We start from the raw sequence: 11,644 nt of genomic DNA, 5'->3' as shown, positions 1-11,644 counted from the left end.
TTGGAAGCCATCACAACACTCTTGGGGAAGTTCTCTACTTATCTGCTAGAGTGGATCGTTAGTGGTTTGAGTTCGGAATTCATCCCAAATCAAGAAGATTTTTTACTCAATATTTGGCTATTTGACAGTTGTAGAAAGCGTAGTACGCGTAGAAATACTGAATTTTAGTTCTGGGGAATGTTATTTTTAGGGTATTGATCGGGGAACCCTACGAGTGTAGGACTGTTTTTCCTAGGGGCTTTTTAAGAATCAGGTAAAGGGATAAACTAAGTTAGTTATTTTATGAAAATGTATGTATGTTATTACAGCATCTGATTTCAGGAAAATAAATATATATTTATATATGCTTTATGTTTGGGAAATACTGATGTAAAAGATGATATGTTTAAATATGTATAAAACCTGTTTCGTGTGACATGAGTAGAATTTATAATGAAATATTGTTTTTTTGGGAATATGATAATGATGTGGATTTTTATAATAAAACTGGCGTATAGGCCGAGAATTTTTATATGTATTGCTAGTGTACGGGCCGTGCTGTGGATATGATTTGTCAGCGTACGGGCTGAGCTATAGTAAAATATGAAATACCGGCATACGGACCGATGATTTTCATGATATACGTATATATGCAAAATGATATGATGATATTAATTTGGTAATTAATGGTATGAAATATCCATGTATCACAGTTTCATTATATGTTATATGTTATCAGAACCTGGTTGGCTTGGTTTAGGTTAGCACTTGCACGGTACCGATGCTATGTGTTCATGATCTATCATGATATTTTTGTTAACGCTGTTGTACGGAGTGGCGTGAGGTTGGATGGTTGATGTGGTTTTAAGAAGTGTGAGCGCCCCTGGTGTACGAACGAGGTCTGGTAGACCTATCAAACTTATAGATTGTATTTTTGACTTGGTAGTGGTCGGCCAACCATTGTCAGGTCTCGCCTTCGAACCACACAACCCAGTCATGTGGGGGTAATACATAACAACAACCAGCTAACCTACCAGGTTTGTTTTCGTATTATATTTATATGAGATGATCTATGCTATGAGAATCCTGTATATTCTTCTATGCTTTGATTATACATGTTTTTCCTAGAAATGAGATATACAGTTTTACTGGTTATGTTTATGTATATGATTATATGTATAACACAAAAATGCTCATGTTACCACACACTAGTATTAGTTTATTTCCCTTACTGAGAGGTGTCTCACCCCAAATTTCATAAACATTTCAAGAGCCCTTGATAGGAGAGCGGGTAAAGCTCCGCTAATATAGTGCTATTGATCTGCCCTCTTTGAAGGGTAAGTTTTGGGGGAGATAGTTGAATTTTGTGGGAAATGTCCTTAGGACTTTCTTTTTGGGATGCGTATAGATATGTAATGGATGTAGTAACTCTGGTATTGTGATGGATGGTTTTGTGTTTATGATATGATGATTTTATGTTTCATACTGCTTAGGCTTCCATTATGTGTTTTTATTTTATCCCTGGTACCCATGGGTCCAGGTGGATTATGATCTACTGGGTTTATTATACCGATTTGTATTATTTAAGGAAAAAAAAATATAAGTGGAAATTAAGCAGGTCGTTACACCAGGTAAGGGGAAAACGTTATAGTAGCTTTTTATTAATTTTAAATGGGTTAATTTCAAGTATACAAACAATATATATATATATATATATATTTGATTTATCTGATCAATTAAGCCTTTGAAAAATAATGATTTTGATTATATTTTATAATTAGGAAAATTCGTGTGGTATGAAAATAATTTTCATAAATAAATGGTTGCGAGTACTGCTTTATTATGACTGTTGTTCGCATGTGGCTACTGATTGGGTTATAGATTTTGTTTGGTTGTGAATACTATTCAGCTGTGGGTATTGTTGGATTGTGAATACTATGGTAAATTTGTTGATGTGTTTGGGTGATTGGTATGCAATGGATGTGTGATGTTTTATGGTTCATGTAAATTGCGATATAGCGTTGGCAGTGGTATGAGGAGGTCATTATATCGTAACTGATATAAATCGCCATATAACGTTGGCAGTGGTATGAGGAGGTCATTATATGAAAATTTATATTATGGGGGTAAAACATTGACAGTGGAATGAGGAGTTGTTTTACCGATTTACTATGAATGGGATTGTACGTGTGAATTTGTAACATGTGTGGTTGAGAAGCTTGTGTAGTAATCTGTGTGGTTGATAGTCCTGTGTGGATCGTTTAACTTGTGTGATGTTAGTTCGGTGTGGACCAGTCCTGTGTGGACCGTGTGTTTTGTATGGATGAGAGTCTGATGTGGACTGTATCACTTGTGTGTTTATGGATCCTTTGTGGGTGTGCATGAAATATATGTGTATCCTGTGTGGATTTGTTGTTGTATGTGTATATATGTGGATCTCTATAAAATGATGGCATTGGATATGTAACGACCTGCTTAATTTCCATATTTTTTTTATGACATTTAACATGCTCTGATACCATATTGGGATAAACCCAACCATAAACTTAAGCAGCCAGAAGCATAAATCAAATAAACATAGCCATATGTAAATATATGTAATACAATACCAGAGTACTAACATGTTTCCCAAAATATGCATATATATATGTTCCCCAAAATACCCTCAACTATGCTAGGATATACAAAAATCCTCCACAATACTCACTTCACTGACAGGGCACTACTGAAGCCCCTCTATCTGCGAGCCTGGTCTGCTCGCCTATTTGGATCACCTGAAAAATGATTCAACACTGGGATGAGCCAATGCTCAGTAAGACGAAATATACTATTACTAGTGTGTGGCAAATGAGTTACAATATTATGAAAATCTGTTTTCATATAATCATGTATAACTGAATATGTAAATACAGTTAAAATGATAAAATCCACCACCCCTTTCCATGTTGCTTAACATAATAGTATTGTAGGTTACTATTCAAAATACTTCTAGTGTATATAATATGTTCCTTGTTTCTGTAAATCTTTATATACGTAATAGTAACTGAAAACTTTCCCTATGGATAACTGTGTGTTTTGATTTAACCCCTCATGACAAGGTTGTGTGGCTCGTAGGCGGGATTTACACTGGTTGGCCGACCAGGGTAAATCACTATACTCTATCGGTCTGATCTGCCCACCTCAACCCATATCTGATGGGGAGCTTATCCACATCAAGGGCCTTGGTGATCGACCTACTACCATGTATTATCTAAATAGGTGGTTGCACTCATAACATAACATAATATCTGTAACAACGGTACCGTGCTCTGTAACTGCATAGTCCAACAGGGTCTGATATTATATAATATATCTTTATATAGCACTATCTGATTTACCATGATTCTGAAATAACTGTAATAATCATGATGCTGCATAAACTGTAGCTGTAATTCATACGTCATAATACTGAGAACTGTATAATCATAACACTGATAACTGCATAATCATAGTATTGAAATTCGTATAATCATGGTACTGAGATTCGAATAATCATGCTATTGAAATTCATAAAATTATGATTCGTACTATATTCATATTCTCAAGCCACACCATACTTTAATACATAATTTTCATAATTTAATAAACTATATAATATTTCAAAAATTCCTAGCATAGCATATTTCCCTTACCTGACTACTAGAAAGCCCCTATGGTATACTAGCCTGACACCCGTAGGGCCTCCTACATAACACCCTGAAAACAATATTTATCAGAACAAAATATCAGTATTTCTTTGCTTATATCATTTCCTATAACGGTCAGAAGGCCAAATATGGACTAAAAGGCCTTACCCTGAATTTGGGATGAAATCCAACTTCGTTTCAACAATGATCCGCTCTGGCAAACTTGCAGAGAACTTCATCAGGAGTGTCGTGGTGGCTTCGGATCGTCGATCTGGTGATTGGCGGGGCTGAAATCGAAGAGAGAAGGGAGAGAGACCGTAGGAAAGAGAGAGAGAGAACTCAAAATGGGTTAAAAATCCGACTTTGCACTATTTATAGGGCCAGATTCGTCGACGATATACGTAACCTCGTCGATGAGTCCTTCAGTAAATTCGTCGACGAACCTTGCCCTTCGTCGACAAAATTCAGAGCAGCCCAAAACCATCGCTCGATATTTTCTCGTCGACGATACGCAGCTTCGTCGACGAATTTCCTTATGCGTTCGTCGACGAACCCCTGTACTGGTCGATAAAGTCTACGACCTCCTTCTGTTCATGTTTCCATTTTCTCTCCCTCTTTATTATTTAAATACCATTATTTTCTGGGTCGTTACAGGATATGTGTAACTATAAGTACATAAGTATTTATGATAAAGTAGAATTCTCCACCCAAGGGCTTGCTGAGGAAAGCGAGTGCCCTGATAATTTTTTGTTGATACCAGAGCAGAGGGAAGTTACTTGTATGGGCAGATTAACTTCCCTCTTCTCGGAGACATTACCTGGATACATAACCCGAGGGCTTACTGAGTAAGGTGTAACTATAAGTACATAAGTATTTATGATAAAGTAGAATTCTCCACCCAAGGGCTTGCTGAGGAAGGCGAGTGCCCTGATAATTTTTTGTTGATACCAGAGCAGAGGGAAGTTACTTGTATGGGCAGATTAACTTCCCTCTTCTCGGAGACATTACCTGGATACATAACCCGAGGGCTTACTGAGTAAGGTGAGTGCCTTGGTATTATTGCTAGAGCATAAAGAAGTTACTTGTATGAGTGGGTAATCTTCCTTATTCTTGGGAATTATCAGTAAAAGCAACTATGATTGTGTATATAATATCATATGACAGTGTGATTATTAGTGATGTGACTTCTCAGCTTCTATGTTATTGATGATCAAATAATTACTTTTGGTATGTAGTAAACTCTCTGCCACACACTATTTATAGCTTTTTCTTCCTTACTGAGAGGTGTGTCACCCCGTCGAATTCTTCTCCTTTTCAGGTCCTTTAGGTGATCAAGCTTAGAAAGGGGTGGGGTTTAGTTGTAAGTAGATAAAAGAACAAGCTTACATAAAATTTTTATGTTCAATTTTTCCTCGTTATGTAATATGGAAGATTTGGTATACTCTTTTATGTGTTTGTTTATATATGTATATAGAACTCTGGTATTTTGTTTGAGGTTGTTTAATTAGTTCTACTGCGTGAATGGTATCAGAGACACCAGATTGGTCTCATAACACCCTGGGCCCCACATGACGAGTACGTGACATTACACTACTACAAGTCATGAACTTTTCGAAAACATTAGTAGCTAAGGCACAATATAAAATATGCATGACATTAAAAATATATACATTAAAATTATGTCATGCTCATTCAATTCATTTTCAGGCTTGGGAAACTATGCTTTTAAAAACATTTTCATTGGGATAAAATTCATTTGACAAAAACTTTTCCAAAGACCTCCAATCAAATGATTTTATAAAGATACTCTTTTTCAATTTTCAAATGGCAAAATCTACACAATAAATGTAGTGGAGGATTTGCAAAGGATTGACCCTCAAAAAAAGGATACACCGAAGAAGAGCCATTGCAATCTTTATGCAAACACGGTTAAACTTATTGCAACCAAACTCTGATACCAATTGATAGGAATGGTGTATACCCAAGGGGGGGGGGGTGAATTGGGAATTTAAAAATTTCTTCCTAGGTTGACTTCAAATCACAATCAGTCTAGTACAACTTAGGGTCTTTCTAAGCATTCACCAATTTCACAGGTATTAAGAATATGCAAATATTTAAACCATGCACAATAAATTTAAAAATAAACATGCACATACTGAAATGTAAAGAGTATAGGGAAAAGAAAGAACACCAAATTTGTAATCGAGGTTAAACCAAACTAGCCTACGTCCCTGCCTTAAGCCAGCAGCTCAAGGATTCACTAAGTGCTCACTTTAATTGGGCAGAGCGATGCCACTTACACTATCCTTACGGGGCGACCCAAAAGGTTTGACATGCTCATGTGTTTAGACTACTGGTCCAAATACCTTATGTTTGGCTAATGAGTCTAACTCAACCTATATTACTTCTTTTCATTTTGGCCAATCATTTTGATATCGACATTCTTCTACAATTTGAGGCTCAGGCTCATTATCATTAATAATTTCTAAAACAATCGCATATGCAAACAAATTGTCAACAATAACTTCATTTCTTCTTCGCATATTTCCAAATTTTAATGAGATCTCATAATTTTCTGTTACCGAAACCACTTTTGATGTTGCTTCTTTGGAAATATGGGATTGTTAATCTATATTTCTTTTAACCTCTTCTTGAGTGTTAATGAACTCTTTTGGAGTGTCACTTTTATTCATTTCTTTTTTCTTTCGAGGAACAGTATCATTTACACCAATTGGTCTACCACACTTCTGGCGCACTTTAGATTCATTAGCTGCTATTCCCATTGGGTGTTCTTCGGAAACAAGCAATCTAGCAGGAATATTTGCGGCTATAACATGTGATTGAGTGACCCTTTTGGTGTCTGTAAAAACATTTGGCAATTGATTTGTAGCATTCTGCAAATGAATTGTTCTTTGTACTTCAAGTTCACATTGATTTGTGCGTGTATCAAGATTAGACAAAGTTGGTATGTTCCAACAAATTTCTTGTGTTTTTAATCTTTTACCTTTTTCTTCTCCTAATGACGGGAAAACTGATTCATCAAATTAAAAATCTAGAAATCTTGTTCTTAAAAAATCACCTGCTAGTGGTTCAAGATATCTAATGATAGAAGGAGAATCAAAACCAACATAAATACCAAGCCGAAGATGTGATTCCATCTTACTTCGTTGTGCAGGTGCAATAGGAACATATATAACGCAATCAAAAATTCTAAGATGAGATATATTAGGTTGTTGGTTAAACACAACCTGTGAAGGTGAAAACTTGTGAAATGCAGTTGGTCTAATTCTAATCAAAGACGCAACATGCACTATAGCATGACCCCAAGCAGATGCAGGAAGCTTTGATCGCATAAGCATAGGTCTGGCAATAAATTGTATACACTTAATGAAGGATTCCGCTAAACCATTTTGTGTATGAACATATACAATAGAATGTTTAACACTTATTCTTATTGACATGCAATAGTCATAAAATACTTTTGAAGAAAATTCACTTGCTTTATCTAAATGGGCAATCTGAATGGTATGATAAGGAAAACTTGATCTTAACTTTATTACTTTAGCAAGAAATTTAGCAAAAGCAACATTACGAGTTGAAAGTAAACAAACATGTGACCATCGAATGAAAACATCAATTAATACCATGAAATATTGAAATGGTCGCAAGATGGATGGATTGAACCATAAATATTTTCTTGTATTCTTTGCAGAAAAGATGGAGACTCTAAAGATAATTTAGATGGAGAAGGTCTGACAAGCAGTTTTCCTTGAACACAAGAAGTACAAAAATAATCCCCAAGTAAAAAAACTTTTTGAACCTTTAATGGATGTCCATGTGTATTTTCAATGATTCGTCTCATCATAGTTGAACTAGGATGGCCAAGATGATCATGCCAAAGTATAAAACTTCTAGGCTCGAAGCACTTTAGGTGCATAAAATTTGATTCAACCATTCTTATTTTTGTGAAATATAGGTTAAATGAAAAACTTGAAAATTTTTCTAATATGATCTTCTGGTTTGAAACTGTAGATGTAATAAAAAAATATTTCATATCTCCTTCATTTTTAGTCTACATGATATCCATTGCAATGTATATCTTTAAAACTTAGTAGATTTCTTCGGAATCTATTAGAATACAAGGCATCATCAATATACAATTTTGTTTCATTTGGAAACATAATGTGAACTCTTCCAGAGCCCTCTATTACATTTGTAGAGTCAGATATTGTATTAACATTAATTTCAGCTAATGTTAATTGCAAGAAATATTTTTTAACACGAAAAATTGTGTTAGTCGTGCCACTATCCACCAAACAAATGTCATCCTCTATTTTATCAAGTTTATTTTGTATGATATAGTAAATGAAAAGTAAAATTTAAAAATTAGGAAAGATAACAAAATATTACCAAATATATTATATATAAAACTTTTAATAAAAAAAAAATTACATAAGTTAATTTTTTCAAAATAACATAAACTTGAAGTTAATTTAATAATAGACATTTCCATCTCCTATCAAATGATTAATTTTGCCACTATGATCCTAAAAAAAATCAGAAACATCAAAATCAACACCCAAAGGAGACTCATACTTAGCATCAATGGGTTTAGACAAATTCATTTAAGCATTTTTCCTTTTTTCTTTTAATGATGCCTTGTAAAGATCAACTAGGTGTTTAGGAGTGCGACATATTCGAAACCAATGACTTTTTGTTCCACACCTATAGCAAATATTGTTATTATTTTGCACTTTGTTATTTTGTTCATAACTTTTTTTATTCTTTGCCCATTTCCTTTGAGTCTTTTCAGCACCTTTGCTTTCAAACTTTGAAGGATAATCATCATGGGTCTAATAATTTTTCCTACCATGACCCATTTTACCACCACGACCTCGTCCACGACTTTGAGAAAAAGCCACATTCACTTCAAGGAATGGTGTTGAGCCAGTTGGACGAGATTGTTGATTTTTCAATAAAAGCTCATTATTTTGTTCAGCCACAAGTAAATAAGAAATTAGCTTAAAATATTTTGTAAATATACGCTCTCAATATTGTTGCTGTAGGAGCACATTCGAAGCATGAAAAGTCGAATATGTTTTTTCTAACATATCATTATCGATAATTTTTTCTCTACATAACTTCAATTGAGAGCTAATTTTGAACAATGATGAATTATATTCACTTACAGTTTTAAAATCTTACAATCGTAAATGTATCCAATCATATCGAACTTTTGGAAGAATTCCTGTTTTTTGGTGTTCATTTATTTCTTTTAAATTGTTCCAAAGGACTAATGCATCCTTAATAGTAAGATACTCAATTTTCAATTCTTCGTGTAAATGGTGTTGAAGGAATATTATTGCCTTTGTGCGATCCTGCAGGGATGTTTGATTCCCTTTTTCAAATTTTCTTCCAAGATTCATAGCATTAAGGTGAATCTTAGCATGAAGTACCCAAGGTAGATAATTTCTTCCAGAAATATCAAAGGCAACAAATTCAAACTTTGTGAGATTTGACATCATAAAGTCATTTTGAAAACAAATAAAAATTCAAAGTTAGGTAAATATTAAATGGAAATGTTATTCTCACATATATCCCAACATAAAAATATTTAAGAACACGTACTCAAAATAAGAGATATAGTTAACATATAAATATACTTTGACGAAAAACTAAAGTTTTATAGATAACAAATGTTAAAGGAAACAAAATTCTTACCTTAGAATAATACCAACGAAACTTGCTATACCATTAGAGACTTGATCGTGCTGATAACATATTGAAAATGAAATAAAAGAGGAAAAAAAATTTACAGTTATAGAAATTCAACAGTCTAATTTTTCAGGAACTAAATGTTGCTAATCATTTTATTATCTCATTTTGTTGTAAAACATATCATTATATAGACAAATACATTGGCATCCCAAAAATTAACCACATAATGAAGCGTTATGTGAGTATACCAAAGATTGTAATCTATAATCTACATAGTCATCCACATAAATATACATGTTTTACAACACACCTCTATTAGTACCTATGCTTTTTTCATGTTCATAACTTCCTATAACTATGTCCTAACAAAGCAATCTTTATATTATATATTTGTTACAATACAAGTCAAATATTAATTTTTTATTTTATAAAAATATTTATTTTAAATGATAAGTGGTATAAACATTTTTTTTTATTGCCCTTGCAACTCCTCAATTGCATTTGTGTTGACTACCCATAAAAAAGTCAGGACATCATACGGTTGATGACAATTGTCACACTGATCTAAATCCTCGCTGGGGCCCTTCCTAGACACGTCCCGCCATTGCTTGCTCCCAGCTGATTCAAAAAGCCGTTAATACCTGGCTGCCTACCATGTCAAAACCCCTTATTTCCCTCGCACAAAAATGCAAAACCTTAAACCAACTGAAGCAAATCCATGCCCATCTCCTCAAATCCCAATTGCCCGAGAACCCGTTTGCCATCGGACCGCTTCTCTCCGTCGCCGCAATATCCAACAACGCCTCTTTCTTCCCTTACGCCCGCTTCGTTTTCGAGCATCTTCTTCACCGCAACATCTTCATGTACAACACCATGATCAGAGGGTATGTTCAAACTCACTCATCGATTCCTGCTGTCTTATGCTATTTAGACATGTTAAGATATGGGCTTACGGCAAATAACTATACTTTTCCTCCATTAATTAAAGCTTGTTCGATTCTCGTGCCTGATTCGATGCAAATCGGTCGTTTAGTTCATGCCCATGTTGTTAAGTTTGGGTTTCAAGACGACCCTTTTGTTGTTAGTGCACTGATTGAGTATTACTCGCTTATTCTTGACATGGAAACTGCACGGATGGCGTTTGATAAAACTTCTAAGAGGGATGTGGTTTTATGGACGACGATGGTTGATGGGTATGGGAAGATGGGGGATGTTGAGAATGCGAGAAATTTGTTTGAACAAATGCCTGAGAGAAACGTGATTTCTTGGAGTGCAATGATGGCGGCTCACTCGAGGGTGAGTGACTTCAAAGAGGTGCTTTTTCTATTTAGAAGGATGCAGGAAGCTGGCACAAGACCAAATGAGTCTATATTGGTGAGTGTTTTGACTGCTTGTGCTCATCTAGGGGCACTTATGCAAGGGTTATGGGTTCACTCCTATGTCAAGCGACACAGTCTTGAGTCAAATCCAATATTGGCCACTGCTTTGACTGACATGTACTCGAAATGTGGTTGTGTGGGAACGGCATTATCGGTTTTTGAGGCTATTTCTAATAAGGATGCCGCAGCATGGAATGCTATCATATCTGGGGTTTCCATGGGTGGAGATGCAATGACATCTCTTGAGCTATTTCGCAGAATGACTATAAATGGGACTCAACCTACTGATACCACATTTGTGGCTGTCCTCAGTGCTTGCACGCATGTAAGGTTAGTGAAAGAAGGCCTCAAATTGTTTGAACAAATGGGTTGTCTTTATAGGGTTGAACCTCAACCTGAGCATTATGCATGTGTTGTTGACTTGTTGGCTAGAGCAGGCATGTTAGAGGAAGCTGAAAAGTTTATTGAGGAGAAAATGGGAGGGCTTGGACAAGGAGATGCTAATGCATGGGGAGCTCTATTAGGTGCTTGTAGAACTTATAGAAATGTTGAAATTGGGAACAGAGTTTGGAAAAAGCTAGCTAACTTGAGAGTAGCTGATTGTGGCACTCATGTGCTGACATATAATATGTATAGGGAAGCTGGATGGGAAATGGAGGCAAAGAGCGTACGAAGAATTATCTCAGAAGCCAGAATGAACAAGAAACCCGGTTGTAGTGTAATAGAAGTGGATGGCATGGTTGAAGAGTTCCTAGCTGGTGACTTTTCTCATCCACAGGCAAGCGAAATATGTAATATTCTTGATTCTTTATTTAATGTTGTAAATTTGGAGGATTGTTTTGAACTTAAAAGGGATTTGGTGCAACTTGTGTGAAAATTCTTAATGAAATTATTTGAAAGCCA

The 11,644-nt window shown here is 35.2% G+C and overlaps 1 protein-coding gene across 1 annotated transcript; it reads left to right on the top strand.

The window, feature by feature from the left end:
- Positions 1–9,988: 9,988 nt before the first annotated feature.
- Positions 9,989–11,644, top strand: LOC131157250 (pentatricopeptide repeat-containing protein At5g66520-like). Its single transcript, XM_058111241.1, has one exon. It carries the CDS (start codon positions 10,017–10,019, stop codon positions 11,613–11,615), a length of 1,599 nt encoding a protein of 532 aa, XP_057967224.1. The 5' UTR covers positions 9,989–10,016; the 3' UTR covers positions 11,616–11,644.

This window comes from Malania oleifera, chromosome 6 (genome assembly GCF_029873635.1).
Source record: "Malania oleifera isolate guangnan ecotype guangnan chromosome 6, ASM2987363v1, whole genome shotgun sequence".
In the NCBI taxonomy this organism is placed as follows: domain Eukaryota; kingdom Viridiplantae; phylum Streptophyta; class Magnoliopsida; order Santalales; family Ximeniaceae; genus Malania; species Malania oleifera.
This window is presented reverse-complemented; position numbering and strand designations above follow the sequence as displayed.

Coding starts and splice junctions, on each gene's coding strand:
- LOC131157250 (XM_058111241.1), top strand. CDS start 10,017: ATGTCAAAACCCCTTATTTCCCTCGCACAAAAATGCAAAACCTTAAAC.